The sequence below is a fragment of the Acomys russatus genome, chromosome 13, assembly GCF_903995435.1.
Source record: "Acomys russatus chromosome 13, mAcoRus1.1, whole genome shotgun sequence".
Lineage (NCBI taxonomy): Eukaryota > Metazoa > Chordata > Mammalia > Rodentia > Muridae > Acomys > Acomys russatus.
In genome coordinates, this window is record NC_067149.1 from 11,047,209 (window position 1) to 11,065,178 (window position 17,970).

Consider the following 17,970-nt stretch of genomic DNA (forward strand, 5'->3'; position numbering starts at 1 on the left):
TCTGTAGGACGGGCACCGATGGCCCACTGCCAAGGGTGGCACATTTTGACCTGAGGAACAAGGCACCTGATCAAAGTACTCTCGAGTCATCCGTGCAGGCTTCCAGAAAACAACAAGAGCAGAGCGAGCAGTCACGGAGGCAATGACGTGTCGCTGATGGACCGTTCCTCAAAGGTGAACCAGGAAGGATGCAGTGAAACTTAGGAGGACTGGCCTGCAGGAGGACTGTGGTGGGGTGGAGAAAGGAGAAAAGGCAGGACAAACTGTCAACTGTTATTGCCTTTTGAAAAACTAGGCACCTCACCTGATCAAAGGACAAGACTAGACCTTTGTGGCGCCCTGTCTGGGAAAGGTAGCTTCCTTTGGGAACCTGGCTCCTTGGTACAGAGGACAGACTTGCTGGAAACACAACCCCAGGAAAGCCTACTGTGCCTCACTGCTCACTTAATGTCTCCAAACAGGAGAAGAAAAAGAAGGGACCACGCTGATCCGGAACAAGTGTCCAGGAGCTCTGCTCTCGATGCCACATGAAGCTGCCCCTCAGCCCCAGCATGGAGCCAGTGGCCACGGAGCCCTCGGAGATGGCTTTGCTCAGCAGCATCCTGGCGGCCTATTCCTATATCTCAGGTGGGTGCTGGTGTCTGCTGGCCGGGCCTGTGACCTGGGGCTCAGTCCTGGCCTGTTTGCCGGTGGCCAGGTCTGATCTTGCACTTGGAGAGAAGTCAGTGGTCATCACAGGAAGGCTTGGCTCCACTGGGTTTGAGATGAAAGCTCTTCAGGTTATTATTTAAGTGGGATAGTCTCTGATTTGGCAAGTGAACACTCCTAACAGCCGTGTCTTCCTAGGGAATTGTTTAGTTGCCTTTCAGCCATGGGCCACTGCTGGTTTCTCTTCTCAGCACGTCAACCAATAAGGAAGGTAGTGAGGGGTCCACCAGCCTGAGGCTTTCTGTAGGGTCTCAACCTGACACAGTGTGTGTGTGTGTGTGTGTGTGTGTGTGTGTGTGTGTGTGTGTGTGTGTTTTCTGTGTTTCAGAGGCCATCTGAAGGTTTAAGAGCCCTTTGGAAGAGTGAAAGCTAGAACGTACGTGAGCCTTGGAGACGCTAATGTTAGCCTTTTCTTGACTCAAAGTTGTGTTCTTCAGCAAGATGGCTGACTTTCTCCTTAAAGCTACTATTCAGTAACACATGGAAATGCTCTGTTTGAATGATCAAACTTCTGTGTTGCTGGAGTGAATATTTAAATCTTTATTTGGTTTTGTGTTGCCTGGAGATGTAGAGACAGTATGAAAAAGGGACCAGGGTTCTGATTTGGCTCCCTTTGAGAGAAAGGTTTTTATTTCCTATCCTTTTTTTTTTTTTTTTTTTCCTTCCTTTTTTTGTTTTTTCAAGACAGGGTTTCTCTATGTAGCCTTGGCTGTCCTGGACTCACTTTGTACACCAGGCTGGCCTCGAATTCCCAAGTGCTGGGATTAAAGGCATGCCCCACCACCGCCCAGCTATTTTCCTAATTTTCCAGCCAGGGTTCATATTGGTAACTTAAGAATTCGAATGGCACACCTGATGCTTCTTTTTCCAGTGGCTCAGCCATCTGGCTCATTTGTGGTTGGCAAGAGGGAGCAATGTCTTAGCTACTTTCCTGTGGCTGTGACAGAATACCTTGAGAAAAGCAACTTAAGAGAGAAGGGCCTAATTTTTTATAGCTCATAGTTCAGGGTTATAGTCCAACATGGTGGGAAAGTCGAGGTAGCAGACACTGGAGCAGCCTACCATGTTGTCTTGGACGCAGCAACAGAAAGTAGCAAGTGCAGCCATGCTGCCACTACTCGAGTCGTGTTTTCTGTCTACACAGCCAGGATCCTCTGCCCAGGGGATGGGTCCACCTTTCCCAACTGAGATTGATTTTTCACATATCAATTAACATAATAAATGCAATCCCCCCCAAAGGAAGTGAAATTGGGGGAGGGGGTAAGGGTGAGTCTAGGAGGAGCTCGGGGATGAGGGTAGCTAATTATGGTCAAAATACATTGTATGCAAGTGTGAAATCCTCCAAGGGTTAATAACAATATATTTTTTAAAAAAGATAACAGAGGCTAGCCTTAATCTAGACAACCCCTGACAGGTGTACCAAAAGTCTGCCACACTGACCCATCAACACAGGGCGCCTAGTCCATGGGTGCCATATGTCCTGTCCTCTTTCCTGAAGCAGACAATCCAACTCTTTGTTCCATTTAAGGAAATCTAATAATACTTGCTGCCTCCTCCTGGGCATGCACACACCACTGGGAGACAGAGTCTCACAGGCTGTTTCCAAATGTCCCATGCGCTTGTGCCACCACAAGTGGTTTATGTTGGAGACTAAGCCCAGGGCTTCATGCAGGCTAAGCAGGCACTTTATACACTTCCGGCTCCGTTGCTATTTTTTCCAGCTGTGTGGGCAGGGGAGGGTGGGGGGGGGGATAAAGGACAACGAAGCTAGAATAGGGACATCTGGGGCTGTGACAACATGTTTGCACAGTGACTGGAGGAGGGTTTACCTACTCTGTGTTGGAGAGTTCCCCAAAGTGAAGCAGGGGGCGGCAGACGGGCCTGGGATTCCCACCATCTCAAGGGTACCTGCGAACCAGCTGTTGGATGAAACCGCCTCTGAGGACAGAAAACAGAGCACTGGACTTTGGCACTCTGCTCGGCATGGGAGGCACCTGGAGAGTTTCCACTTGACCAGCTTGACCCTGGGCTGTGACCATTGTATGTGGTAATTCATTGAATTGGTTGCTGATTACTGAGTGGCTTGCGATCTTGTTGAGTCTGAAAAAGCCCATGGCCCTGTTTTTTTTTCCCCCTTTCTTTCTGTCTCCTCCAACCTTCCTTTTCCCTACGCCATTACACTGGAATTAGTGTTACGTGGGACACAGTAAAACTATTTCCTCTTTTAAACAGGCATGTGGGAGGGGGAGTGCTGAGGAGACAGCTCAGCACATGTAAGCACATGTCACCAAGCTCGGCAACCTCAGTTCAGACCCCAGGATCCACATAGCAGAAAGAGAGAACCAGCCCCAGTAAGTTGTCCTATGACCTCCACCTGCATCCTGTGGCACCAGTGCCCCCCAAAATATATGCACGTGAACACGTTTTTAGTTAAATAAGCATAGGCTAAAACTTAAAGGGAATGCCAGAAAGTGGGAACTTGGGTCTCTAGAACTTATTATGTACAGTAGAGGACTGATTAAAATTGATTCTGTGAGGCTACACAGATGGCTTAGCAGTTAGGAGTGAATGCTGCTCATGCAGCAGATCCCCCAGGGTCAGTTCTGTGCACTTGCACACGACAACCCACAGTCCCCTGTAACTTCGGCTCTAGAAGATCTTACGCCCTCTGCTAGCCTCCACAGGCGTCTGCGTGCAGGTGCGCACACCCACACACAAATGTACATATACGTACATATTTTTAAAAATGATTTTGCGACCAGAAACACTCTTCAATTACAACGGTGATGAGAAAGAAAATTAAAAACACAACGATAAATAAAATAGGTAGAAACAGTTATTGTCTGTGGAAGTTGGAATGTAATTGGCCTCCACAGTCTTATAAGGAGTGGCACTCTCAGGAGGTGTGGCCTTGTTGAAGGAGGAGGTGTGGCCTTGTTGGAGGAGGAGGTGTGGCCTTGTTGGAGAAAGAGTGTCTCAGTACACTTCCTGCTGCCTGCTGATCTGGTTGTAGAGCTCTCAGCTCCTTCTCCAAATCTGCCTGCCCATTGCCTTACTTCCCGCCATGATGGTAATGGACTAAACCTCTGAAACTGTAACCCGGCCCAAATGTTCTTCCTTATAAGAGTTGTCGTGGTCATGATGTCCCTTCACAGCAATAAAGCACTGACTAAGACACTGTCCTAAAAGAAAATATAATAACTAGATTACAAGCAAATATGGAAAGCATGGCAGGAGGGACTCGTGGGAGCATTTTGATGGCGCCTTGCTCTCTCCCATGCCTTCTCTCCCCTATCTGGTCGTTAGTTTCAACTGGACCCGACATCTCCAGCTTACTCCCAGTGTTTCAGTTGTATTCTGGTTGATCTCCATTGTCAACACAAATGGACTGAGAGGTGCCTAGAATTTTGACACACGTCCATGTTTGCCTAGTGGGTTTTTCAGAGATTTGGCACACGGAACAGTGAACCAAGTGGAGAAGCCTCAATCTTGAGTGTAGGTGTCTCCATTCATAGGTTGCAGTCTAAGTGGGATAAAAAAGAGAAAGAAAGGGGAAACACACACAGGTGATGCCTTAGTGCTGTCTTCTGCTGCTGTGATGGAAAACCCTGAAACAAACAAAAGCCTTATGTGAGAGAGAAAGGGTTCACTTTAGCTCACAGTTCTAGGTTAGAGTCCCAAACTACAGGGAAGTTAAGAGTGGCTTGAACTTAAGGCAGCTAGGCACATCCACAGTCAGAAGTGGAGAGAGAATGAATGTGTGCATGCTTGGATGCAGCTCACTTTCTTCACTCTTAAGCAGAATAGGATCCCCTGTGTAGGGAATGGTGCCACCCACAGTGGGCTAGATCCTCGCACCTCAATTAACTCCATTAACACAATCTACCATAGACAGGGAAACAGGCCAACTTCATCTAGACAGCTACCATTGAGATTCTCTCCCCTTAAGGCTCAAGATTATGCTATGTTGGCAGTTAACAATAAACTGCCCCAGGGAAGTGCTGCACTTCCTGAGTGGCATGTTCCTTGCTGCTGGCATTGATTAGTGGACATCAGATCCCACCAGCATTCTTCCAGGAAGCTTCCAGCCCTTCATCCTGCATCACTAGTCCTTTTATTCTGGAGGCATCCAGCTACTCCCAACAGTTGAGCAGCGGTTGGCTTCCTCAGCTCTTGAGCCTGCAACCTGTGGGACTCTGTTGCCTCTGATCACAAGTCTAAGTTCTGGCCCGGCCTTACGCATTCTGTTCCTCCGAAGAATCCTGACTAATACACGTTGCCTCTTGTCCATCCCATGAGGCCCATTTCTTTAGCCACATGTTGGCTACTTGTGCTAATGCACAAAACTGTCTTAGTCCTTTGACGTGTGTGTGTGTGTGTGTGTGTGTGTGTGTGTGTGTGTGTGTGAGAGAGAGAGAGAGAGAGAGAGAGAGACAGACAGACAGACAGACAGACACACACACACACACACACACAGAGATAGAGACAGAGAAGGGGACAGGGAGACAGAGACAGAGTGAGAGAGTTTTAGTGGTCATATGAGCATATGAGGTGTGTGAATCTTCCAGGAGAGAGAGATAATAGAAGGTTGTGTAAATCTGGGAGGCCCCTATGTTTGTTTCTTCCTTAGCCCAAAGCTGTGCTTTTCTGAAAGATAACTGACTTCTTGAGGGTATTTCTGTAGACCAGACAGGGTTATACAGAAGCAGCTCTTTGGTTACACAAGGAAGCCTTTCTTTCTTTCTTTCTTTTTCTTTTTCTTTTTCTTTTTCTTTTCTTTTTTTTTTTTTTTTTTTTTTTTTTTTTTTGAGACAGGGTTTCTCTGTGTAGCCTTGGCTGTCCTGGACTCGCTTTGTAGACCAGGCTGGCCTCGAACTCACAGCGATCTGCCTGCCTGTGCCTCCCAGTGCTGGGATTAAAGGTGTGCCCCCCCCATGCTCGGCTCCTTTCATCTTTTGGTAGCTGGCGCATGCATGTGTGTGTTTGTGTTAGCTGGCATTTCTAGATTTTTTTAAAAAGAGGACCCTTCCTCTTAAAAGACAAAACCCCAGGACTGGGGTTCTGATTAAATTTTTTTTGTGTGTGTGTGTGTGGGTGAATGGCTGGCTTTACTTTCTGATGCCCTAGATAGGGTTGATTTGTGTGCAAGTGGAAGCCAGCAGTCCTGCACGGCTGCTGATCCCAGCTGAGCCTGTCACATGGTGCTGTGGTCTTCCTATTTTCTTCTAGATACATCTTGTCCCATGGCTGTGACATGAATTTTATACTGTGACTACATTAGCCTGTTATGATTCTTCACAACAGGCCCCCTAACGTTAACCATTCCAATAATTAACAGTATCAGTTCAACAAAAGCACTCCCTGGAAAGAAATGATGAACTGTGTAGCCCAAGGTGGCCGCTAACTCATGGCAATGCTCCTGCCTCAGCCTCATAGGAGCTGGGATTGCAGTTGTAATCGCCATTCTAGACTGACTCTTCCTTTAAGAAAAAAAAATGTTACTAATGATAGAATGTTGAAGTTTATGACATAAAAAATTGCAGAAATTTAATCAAAGAGTCTCAAGGAAAAAGTCCCAAGAGAAAAGGCCACAAAGGAAAGAATTAATAGTTTGCATAAGGAAAAATGCAAATGGCTGAAAAAAAAAAAAAACCCCAAACAGTTTCAAATTCTAGCAGATACATGAGCAATGAGGACAGGATGCGGGTGCGGGGAGGCAAGCGCTTTCACGCAAAGCCGATGGAGTCACAGATGCATGCACGCTCTCTAGGGAATAGTTATCTGCCAAAAGCCTTAAGCATGCATAGATTACATCTTCAGGAATCCCACTGCTAGGAATTTCTTCTAAGAGAATAATTAGAGATGTAGGCAGACACATGACCACTAGGACAAAGAACTCTCAGAATCATTTTGATGGAAAAGATGAGAAAATGTGCTGACTATGAACTGAAATAGAAACATGCAAACGATGTGCTACTGAGGGGATAAAGAACATGTGTGTATAACATGTAGTAATCTACTCCTGCTATCTGTCCGGTTTAAATGTGACTGCATCCTACTATAATTTTTATGTGGGTGCTAGAACACTCACTTAAGTGTCAGTGTACATTTTTATTATTTTGATTAGTTATTTTTTGTATGTTGTTTGTGTGTCATAGTGTGTGTATGTGTGTGTGTGTGTATACATGTGCAAATGGAGGCCAGAGGCCAGCCTCACCTGTCACTCTCAGGTACTGGGTTTCTCTCTGGTCTGGTATTGGCCAAGCTGGCCAGCCAGTAAGCCTCAGGATTAGCCTGCCTCCACCTTCTAGGCCCTGGGATTACAAGCACGCACCCCCCATCCCTGAGTTCTGGGGATCAGAATCAGATCCCCGGCTAATAAGACAAGCGTGGTACTGACTGAACCCCTCGCCCTCCAGCCTGCTTAACTGTATCCTGTAACTCTTTGGAGGCACCTTGTAAGAACAGCATTCAACTGGAACATTAATTTCCAGCATTTGTGTCATGCCTGCATTAGATAAGTCCCATTTCTCTGTCTTCTTGAGCTCCATGGCCCAGACTAGCCTGTCTGTGTCTCTAACTCAGAAACAAACAATTTTACCTGGGGATGTCTTCTATACAGACCACATTCCATTGGTTAAAGTCAGTCTGTTCATCCCTCCTAGTCCTTCAGTTGTGAAGGCCCTGCGTGTCCCATCACTGACTTGATTTGAACTTTATCTTGTATTTGTCCAAATTACCATAATGGTATTGTCCACCATCTTTCTGCCTCCAGTCCTGCTCCATAATCTCTATTTTTGTAGCAAAGTGCAGGCATGGGGATGCAGTTCGCTTTACTTTGTTGCTATCTTGAGTTTGCTATGCAAGAGTGAGGACTGGAGTTCAGGGCTATTCACAGGAATGCCAGTGTGTATGGTGGCCTGCTTGCAATCCCAGCACATGGGGAGGTGGGGTCGGAGACAGGGGATCCTGGAGCAAGCTGGAGTGCTAGACTAGCCAAATGGGTGGGTTCTGAGCTCAAGGGAGGGACACTGCCTCAATATACAAGGTGGGGGCCATCAGGGAAGACACTTCTGGCCTCTGCATGGATATGTGTCCATACATATGTTAGCACTGATACACGCAGGCACACGTCACGGCCACACGCATATAGCACAACAATCCAAATGTTTCGTGCGCCTTCATTGTTATGGCTATCTTAAAGCTGCAGGACTTGTAAAATCTTGGTCCTCTAATGAGGCTGTAGATTTCTCTTAACTCATCCATGTTTCCTTGTCTTGTGTTTAATTCCTTCTGTCCCAGCGCTTGTATTGATGGGGTTAACACGTCTCATCTTAATCACTTGCAAGCAACTCACTAGCCAGAATATAGTGCTTTATAAACAGGATAATAGCATTAATAATAATAGCCTCACTAACAATTTCTAATAGGGGCATTGGAAAGAATACATGGAGAAATTACTCATTTTAACTTAATGATTGGGTTATTTAGTGCACGAACCTGGCTCAGGCCTCCATTCTTTTAGGGTTTTCCTTTAGAGTTACCTTCTCGGTGAGTTTCTTGCTGGTCTGCCTGCTTCCATCAACACGCATTGTGCACGACCTGCCCTCTCGTGTATTTCTCCTTATCACCCTGTGAAAAGACATAGAAAAGAAAGCTGCCCCCTCCGTTCAGTTTCATTCATAGGTTTCTGTGTATCCTTCCGATCACTTTCCCCCCTATTTTATATATGAGTAATGAACCAAATATGCTGTCTGTCCTCTGCTTTTCCCACTGAGAATTATGTCCTGGAGACACTGCAGGTCAGGATGGAGTCGCCTTCCTTGTGTTAGACAACCGCTTACAAATTTAAGTATCATTTGTAATTTAACTTATTCGTCATATTTATGATAAACACATGAACCCAAAGTGACTCATGGAGTCTGCCCTCAGATTTCTCATTATCGTGTGAAGAAGGTAATGGCTGTCTAGCTAGGGACAAGCACGGGGCGGTAGTCTTCAGCAGTGCTACAGTCAGAGTCAAGTATACAACCGAGACGTCACCATTTTTTCCCTTGGGCCCCAGGAAAGTTAGTTTGCTTTCTGATGCTGTGATAAAACACCAGGACCAAAAGCAACTAGGAGGAGGAAAAGGTTTACTCCATCATTGAAGGAATCCCGGGGCAGGACCTGAGGACCACAGAGGGCTGCTGCTTACCCAGCTTGCTTCCCCTGGCTTGCTTAGCTTCCTTTCTTATACAATACAGCCAGGCACACTTGCCCAGGGAATGGCCCCACCCACAGTGGGCTGGACCCTTTCTCCATCAAATAGCAATTTTGAAATGCCTCATAGGTATAGCCAGAGGCCAGATCCATCTGGGAAATTCTTCTGTTGAAGTGCTCTCCTCCAAGGTAACTCCGGTTTGTTTCAAGTTGACAAAAACAAAGGACTGGGCTGGAGAGATGGCTCAGGGGTTAAGAGCATTGACTGCTCCTCCAGAGGTCCTGAGTTCAGTTCCTAGCAACCACATGGCGGCACACAGCCATCTATAATGAGATCTGATGCCCTCTTCTGGCCTGCAGGTGTACAAGCAGACAGAGTACTCTATACAAATAATAAATAAATATTTAAAAGTCAAACAAACAAAAAACAAAGGAGTACACCAAGAGGAGAGAAAAATGAGCTGTGGCCTGCGTGAGCACAGAAATGTGGAAGCTTCCTTGTGGGGTGCTTAACTGCCTAGGAGGCATGAGGAGAAGGTGAATGGGGCCAAAGGAGCAGAAGTCAGATAGGCCCGGCAGGGACAGAGTCTGCAGTATTCCTTGTTCCCAAGCAGGACCAGCCAGGGATGGAAGAGACTGAGGGAAACCCCCAGCATTTTAGAGGCCCGGAGTGTTAGTGAAAGACTTCCCTTTCCTAACTTGTGGGGTGTGGGATGGAATCCCACGAAGAGCCATTTATGCAGTGATGGAGAGCTCAGTGACGACATTCCACTGACTCCTCCCCGGCTCTACACGACCCTCCTACTCTCTTTAAAGCTCATTTTAGAAGCATATTTCCTTCCCCTTTAAAGACAGAACACTCTGTGGACGGCAAGAAACCGCAGGCAGAGAACATGGTACACTGGCTTGAAGAGCAGCTGACCAGCCTGAGCCGTTGTGGCGTTCCTTCCTACGGCTTCCTGGGCACAGTCTGACTTCCCAGCATGCAAATGAAATCAGCCTCAGGACCTCCCCAGAGGGCCTCTTCCTGCCCATGAAAACAATGATCCTGCAGGAAACAAGATAGAGTAATACATTTATTTTTATTTATTAAAGGAAAACAGCCAACAAAAGCCCTCTTCACCCCACTTCCTGGGTAATTAGCAGATGTCTGAAGGTGGTCAAGCCCATGGTGGGTCATTGGCGGAAAGGGAGGTGACCTGGAGCAGGAAGTATTAGAAGAATAACAACAAACAGCCTAGAACTCCAGTTTGATGTAAGGCAGAAAAGTGAGTTAGCATGATTCAAAGTACACCAGTTCTGAAAACCTGCTTTGATGCATCAGTTTGCTACCCAGTGAGTCCCAATAAATGTCTTTGCTCTTCCTGGTTGTTTTTTACTAAACCTCTCTTGGAATCTGTATCTAGGATGCTGTTTTCTGGTGGATGAGAAAGCCTAGTTAGGCTAAAATGACAATAGCAGTTTCCAAAATGAGGCCCATTAACTAGGCGTGTTGGCCCATGGCTACAATCCCAGCAACTTGGGAACTGGATGCCAAGTTTAAACAAGAGTTTAAGGCCAGCCTGGGCTACATAACAAAATCCTAAACAAAGAGACAAACAAAAAACCCAGCAACAATGAAAGGCCTGTGTTGCAAGTTGGTGAAGACCGAGTATGAAGTTGGAATGATTCTTTCCTACCCTTCAAGTACAGTTTTCCCTCTCATGCAAGTGAAGACACGGGTCACCTGGTCTTAATGTTTCAACCAAGAGTACCAGTGCTTCCCCACTGCCCTAAATTGTGCTAGTGTTTAAAGGTAGAAGATCAGCATAAAGACTTTCCCCCAGATCCTGGCGAAGATTCAGTTAGTGGGAGCCCCATCTGTCAGTCTGTCCATCCATCCATCTGTTGGCTTCCCTATCGTCTTTCTGTGTCCTCTCTACCCATCTTTCTTCCAGTCTATGGATTCTCTTCCATCTTTCACCTGTCAATCACTTATCACCTTTCCTCTTTGCTTCCTATCCCGCCCTTCCTTCTGTTCTCGTCCCTCCTTCCCACCTCTGAGAGTGTATGTGCATGGATATACAGTTCCTAGGTCTGTTTATGTCTGTGAACATTCTTTGGGTCCAGTGTTATACAAGGGTTACCTTAGTTTCTTTCCTTTTGCTGTGATCAAATGCCTGGTAAGAAGCAATGCAAGAGAGGGTTTTAGCTCTTATTTGAGGGGATAAAGTTTATTACGGTAGAGGAATTATGGGCAGTGGGAACCTTTCGGGGACTCACCACATCTTGATGGACCGGGGAACAGGGTGCACAGGAAGTGGGGCAGGGATACCCGTCTGCCGGCTCACGCATCCTGTGACCTACTTCCTCCAACTGGGCCCCACCTCCTAATGGTTCCATAACCAGGTGTTGAGACATGAGCCTGGAGGAGCATCTCACATTCAGACTATATCAAGGGGTACAAAGTATTTGTGATGAGATTGGAAAGGGAAGGACTTGTCCAAGTTCTTACACTGTCTGTCCAGCCTGGGAGCATGTGGCCAGTGTGATTGTGCCAAAATAAACTCATGGTCTGAGACCATGGTCTTTAGTGGGTGGAGGTAAGTTTCCAAGACAGGAGCAGAGTTAGAGCTTGTTGACTGCATTAGTGGCCTGACCTCTACAGGGGTCTTTAAAGGTAGCCTACGCCAAGTTTATCCCTAACCTTTGAACTTGAGCTCTGGGTTCACATCTCCCGTGCTCTTTCCGGCAGTTTGTAGATGTGGCAACCTGTGATTCCAGTGCTGGGAGGGAGACAGGGCATGCCGGAGCAAGCTGGCTAGCTAGACTAGCCAGAAAGGCAAACTCTGCCTCAAAAATAAGCTGGATGATCAATTGTGATAACTCACTACCTTTGGACAGGGCTGGAGAGATGGCTCAGAGGTTAAGAACACTGATTGCTCTTCCAGAGGTCCTGAGTTCAATTCCCAGCAACCACATGGTGGCTCACAACCATCTATAATGTGATCTGGTGCCCTCTTCTGGTATCCAAGTGTATGTGCAGACAGAGCACTGTATACATAATAATAAATAAATATCTTAAAAAAAAAAAAGCTGGACAGCAACAAAGGAAGGTTCCTGATGTCAGCCGTGGGCTTCCGCTTGCACTTGTATGCATGTGTATCTTCACCACACACAAGCACGCAGGAGAGTAAGCACTGGAAACAACTTACGTGTTAGTCCCGAGGAACTCTTGACTGCTGACCTTCAGGAGGCCGTTTCTGCACTTGTTGGTAGCTCACTGTGATATGTACAGGTCACCTCTAGTGAGAGGCTTGGCGGCATGGTAGAGGTAGGACAGGTGAACACACTGTCCCCACGGGTGCCTCTCAGTTAAGTATAGCATGGAAAGAACCAAGAATATGTCTGTCAAAGGCATGGAAATCGGTTCTCTTGAAGCCGTCCGTGAGGCTGGCATGGTGCATGCCTGTGATCTCAGTTTTTTAGGAGATGGGGGAAATAGGATTGGGATTTCAAAGCCAGCATCCTGTCTCAAAAATACAAAATAAATAATCTTTTTTAAAGAACCATTTTCCACCATTCCCACCCTACACACACTTTTCCACTGTGAAGATGACTTACCTCAGAGTAAAGCTCCCAGGCAGAGCACAAACTCTCTGGGCCTCACAGCAGTACAGGCAGGGTCAGTGGCCTAAAGGGCCCTCCTGGTGGCTGTGTGGGTAAAGGAAGGATTCTGGGCTTCCTGACAAGCTGTCCCTAAGGTACAATGACCTTATTTCTGTTCTGTGCAGATGGTGGCAGAAAAATCAATGCTGGTAGCACCTGGGGGCGGGTGTTTGAGGCTGAGTCAAGCCTGCTTGAAAGAGAAAGGACCCTTGGATCTCTTTGCAGAGCCGCCAAGCCAGGACATGGCCCCTGGGAGAGGTTCCAGACTGGTAAACAACAGAACCCATTTCCCAGCAAATAGATTTTCACTTTGTTTTTTTCCCCCCAGTGATACACTTTGGAATTATCGCTAGAATGAGATCTGACAAGGTCACACAGACTGAGATTCTCTTGCCTTTCAGAGATCCAGCCCCGAGCCCGGCATATCTCACTGCCAGGTCTATGTCTGCTTCCGCTGCAGGGTGCAGCACCCAGCACCCATTCTCTCTATTCCAGTTATTTCTTTCTCCCTCTCCTCCCTTCCCCCCCCCCCGTGTGGTGTGTATAATGTATGGGTAGTGTATATAGTATATATAGTGTGTGTAGTGTGTGTGTGTGTGTGTGTTACACACTCACCTGTGAGGCTACATGTGAAAGCTAGAGGCTGAAGTTAGCTGTCTTCCTTTATTAGACTCTCCCCCTTATTTTTTTGAGACAGGGACCCCCCCCCTCTCTCTTTTGGTTTTTCGAGACAGTGTCTCTCTGTGTTAGCCTTGGCTGTCCTAGACTCACTTTGTAGACCAGGCTGGCCTCGAACTCACAGCGGTCCGCCTGCCTCTGCCTCCCAAGTGCTGGGATCAAAGGTGTGCACCACCACGCCCGGCTGAGACAGGATCTCTTGTTGAACTCTCTGGCTTGGCTCAGCTGTCTGCATAGTGAGTCCCTGGGACGTACCTGTCTCTGCCTCTCCAGGGCTGGGGTTGTTAAGGTCATGTGCCCACATCTCAGCTGTTACATGGGTGGTGGGAATACAAACTCAGATCCTTATGCCTGCACAGCAGCTGCCACTCCACCCATTGAGCCCCCTCTCTAGCCCCATCTACCTGTATTTTGTCATGTGCAATGGGACTCCAGGGCCTAGAGGCTGAGATGGACCCAGACTGAAGCCACAAACTGATGGGCGTGCCCTCCTCCTGCTACACAATGGAAGGACGATGCATGGTGAAGGAGTTGCCTCCCTGTATGCAAGTTCATGGGAGCATGTTTTTGATTGGTTGATAAGAGGCCCAGCCCATTGTGGCTGGTGCCTCCCCTGGGCAGGTGGTCTTGGGTTGTTTAAGAAAGCAAACTGAGCAATCTGGAGTTAGGTTGGTGTGTGCAAGCCAGAAAGTAGCATTCCCCCATGGCCTTGGCTTAAGGTCCTGCCTTTAGGGTCCTGCCCTACTTGAGTTCTTGTCCCGACTTGCTTAGGCGATGTACTGTTATTGGGACAAGTAACAAATAAACCTTTCCCTCTCCAAGTTACTTTTCGTCATTTGCTTATCACAGCAATAGGAAGCAGGATTGGCACACTCTAGAGATGAGGAGCTTACACTCTCTCAGTACGACTGACATCTCACACTTCCCCCCAAAGCCACACATCTTGTACACCCATGTACCCTCTGAGATACTTTCCCTGACCTCCACATGGCGGAGGTCTTAAGTCAGAAATTGTGTTTTTTCTAGGATGCTTTCTCATACCTGGTGATACTCCTTTTTTTTTTTTTCATTGATGTGACCAAATATGAGAGACAAATTGAAAGCTGGAAGGAAGATTTCCTTAGGCTCATTATTTCGAATGCTTCAGTCAACCATGGTGGGGTGCTGTGGCAGAGTCTGGCTGTTCACCTTACAGCATCCAGGAAGGAGAGAACACCATGGTCTAGGGTCCTGTTTTCTGTTCTCGTGCCTTTATGTAGGTTCCAAGGATTGAACTCAGGATTCCAGGCTTGTAGCTCTCTGTTTAAAACAAACAAACAAACAAACAAAAACTTTATTTGGGGTGTTTAGGCCTCGGCCTCCCTTCTGACCTCCCAACCCTACATAGAGAGAAAAGGTCAGTGACGATTGGGGCCCCTTTTCTTCTCCTGGCTGTTGAGGATCAAAGGGTCTCTGGGGTTAAACCAGTTTCTGCCAACAGCAGATGCAGCCAGCAGTCTCTGCCAAGCCATTGCACCCCAAAGTGTTTCTCTCCATCTGTCTGCTCTAAACCACCACACCGTCCGTCTCTGGTCTCTTCAAACTGCTACATACCGCATGCCAGCACCACATTCCACACCACGCTCTCTCTGGGCTCTCCTGTATATCCTCAGGGCCCTAGGCCACTCCCCTCTCCTTGCTGCACGAGGAAGAGGAGGCCTTACCAGCCACCTCAGGGCTGCCTCTTCTCCCAGTGAACTTGATGAGGTCATTTTTTAATGCCTACCGTGCCTTTAGATGTGTGATTGATTGCATCCATAATCTCCATGGCTGTATACTAATCATCCCAAATTTAGGGTCCCAACCAGATGGCTGGAGAAATGGCTCAGCAATTAGTAGCAGGTACTGCTTTGGTAGTTCTCAGCACCCACAGCAGGTGTTCATGACCACCTGTAACTGCAGCTCTAGGGGACTCGATGGCCTTTAGCCTCCTAGGCTATATGCCATTGTGTGCACCTGACTCCCCACATAAACAGAAATGTAAATATGAATGAATCTTAGCATTTCACACACATCTTAGTTTCTGTGCTTCAGAAAGTTGTACGTGGCTTGACTGGGGTCTGTAGTTCAAGGCCCTTCAGAAGGCTGCTGGAAAGCGAATCTCTTCACCCCAAGCTCTGTTGTGATGATGGTAGAATTTCACGGTCACCCATATCCCTGTTGGCAAGTTCAGTCCTTTGAAGGCTGGAGGCTATAGTTGTCTCTGTGGTGCTTGGACCTCTATATGAAGCAAGTTACCCACAGCACCTGAGGTCATCTTAGTGAGGAGAGACAGAGAGACAGAGACAGAGAGAGAGTGTGTGGGGGGGGGGGCGGGGGGCCGTGGGCTTTATATAACTTCATCTTAGAATCACCTGGTGCTTTTGCCATTTTGTGTAGAACTAAGTTACTAGGGTTTGGAAAGTCAGCTCATTCAGGAAAGTGTTGCCTTCCAAGCATGAGAGTCTGAGTTTGGTTCCTAGAACCCTCATTTAAAAGGCCAGGCAGAGTGGCATGCACAAGGCTGACTATGCCTGAAGGATGCCCCAGATTAGCCTCTGGACTCCACAAGTGTGTACACACACACACACACACATACACACACACACTTGCAAGCTCCAGACCTTTAAGGAGCTGACAAAGGCCATAGATCCCAGAAGGTGGAGCATTGACAGTACTCCAGAGGCTTGTGTGTGAGAGTCAATGGATGGAAATCCTCAGACACTCAGGAAGAAGGTCTTCAGAAAGCCCTGGCTCTTCGTGAACACAGTTGCTCCATGTGGGAGGGGCTGCAATTTCAGTGTCTTTACTTTTAAATTTCTTGGGTGTCTTAATCTTAAAAATTATTCTAAACTTTAGTATAAAAAGACTGTATGAACACACACACACACACACACACACACACAGAGAGAGAGAGAGAGAGAGAGAGAGAGAGAGAGAGAGAGAGAGAGAGAGAGAAATTAACTAGACCCAAAGACCACATATCGTACCTTTTCATTTGGAAATAATTTCAAAAGTTGAAAGAAGAGCAAAATTTCACATGCCCTTGCCTCTAATAGATGTGTTGTTGGCCAGTTGTCAATACCGAGCTATCTATCTATCCATCTATCTATCTATCCAGTCTTTCTCTTCTTTTTCATTTTACCACATTTACTTATTTGTGTGCATGTGTGGTTTCTGGTGTGCTGTGCCATGGCACGCATGAGGAGGTCAGAGGACAATTTATGGTAGTTCATCCATTCTCTCTTTCCATCATGCAGATGCCTGGGATAGAGCTCAGGTTTGCCTCGGGTTTGGAGGCAAGAATCTGTATTCACTGAGCCAACCTGCCACCCGCTTTAGTCTCTTTTTGAGACAGTCTCTCTTTGGCCTCGAATTCCCAGCAGTGTTCCTGTCTCAGTATCTCAAATGCTGGGACTATTTGTAGGCACGAGCCCCATAACTGGCCTAATAATGCTATTTGGAATTGTGAAATTTGTTCCTGGGAAGGCTGGTACTGTTTGCTATCCAAGTTCGGGTCCTGGTGAAAGGATGTTCCTGTGTCCCTGATCCTGCATGGAGCCATGGCTCCTGTCCAACAAGTTCTCCTCCTTCCTCTCCCTGCAGAAAACCCTGAGCGAGCCGCTCTGTACTTTGTCTCCGGCGTGTGCATCGGCCTGTTCCTGACCTTGGCTGCCTTGGTGATGAGGATCTCCTGCCACACAGACTGCCAGAGGGGTCCCCGGAGGAGGAGGTGCTTGCAAGACCATGAGAGCAGTAGCGACAGCAGCGACAGCGAGGATGGCAGTGAGGAGGATACTGCATCGGACCTGTCGGTGCGCAGGCACCGCCGCTTCGAGAGGACTTTGAACAAGAACGTGTTCACCTCCGCAGAGGAGCTGGAGCGTGCGCAGAGGCTGGAGGAGCGGGAACGCATCATCAGGGAGATCTGGATGAACGGGCAGCCCGAGGTGCCTGGCACCAGGAGCCTGAACCGGTACTATTAGGGCTCGGTGTGGACCCCAGAACCTCCTCTGCAGACTGCCTGGGAGAGAATGGGCTCCGCGGGCTCTGCTAATGTGGCTCAAGAGAAGCACAGAGCCAGCCTACTTTTCCAAGAGCATGGCGGTTTGCTTTAGACCCTTAACCTCTGGAAAAACAGACAACCTAAGCAGGACCACCTGCCTTTCCAGGCCTTGACACCCACGTGGGCACACCAGCCCAGCCCTTTCAGGTCTTGGAATGGTGCTGAAGTTTCCTCTCCAACCACGTGACAGCGATGTGATGCGCTGAAAGGATGGGCGGACCTTCCTTCTGAGCCTCTCAGAAGTTTGCGCAGACTTAACAGCTATGTCTTTCCGTTACAAAAGGAAAAAAAAATGCTCATGGCTGGAGAGCTGGGGAGATAGGGATGACCTTCACCCCGAAAAGGAAAAATTCTAAAGGACTCCGTGTAGTGGAAGTGGTTTTGATTGAGATAGCATGATCTGTGCTAATTATTTAAAGCTAATGTTTAAAGCAAACAAAAATTCTTGGCAACCTCTGCATTTTAACTGACACCTCAGGGATTAAAATCCTAGTTTTTTAGTCTAGTTGCCACGTCATTCATGAAAATGAATAGAAGTTACTGTGTTGTGAGATGTATTGGAGGCTTAGAATACATCAATAACCTCAGAGGATAAAGGGTTTTATTTTTTAGTAGTTTATAAAATATATATTGACACTTGTGTTTGAAAA

At 47.3% G+C, this 17,970-nt stretch overlaps 1 protein-coding gene across 1 annotated transcript; it reads left to right on the forward strand.

Annotated features, from left to right (window-relative positions):
* Window positions 1-467: 467 nt before the first annotated feature.
* Eva1a (eva-1 homolog A, regulator of programmed cell death) lies at window positions 468-17,268 on the forward strand. The gene is made up of 2 exons (XM_051154760.1): window positions 468-627; window positions 16,861-17,268. Exons 1-2 carry the CDS (start codon window positions 528-530, stop codon window positions 17,238-17,240), a joined length of 480 nt encoding a protein of 159 aa, XP_051010717.1. The 5' UTR covers window positions 468-527; the 3' UTR covers window positions 17,241-17,268.
* Window positions 17,269-17,970: the final 702 nt, after the last annotated feature.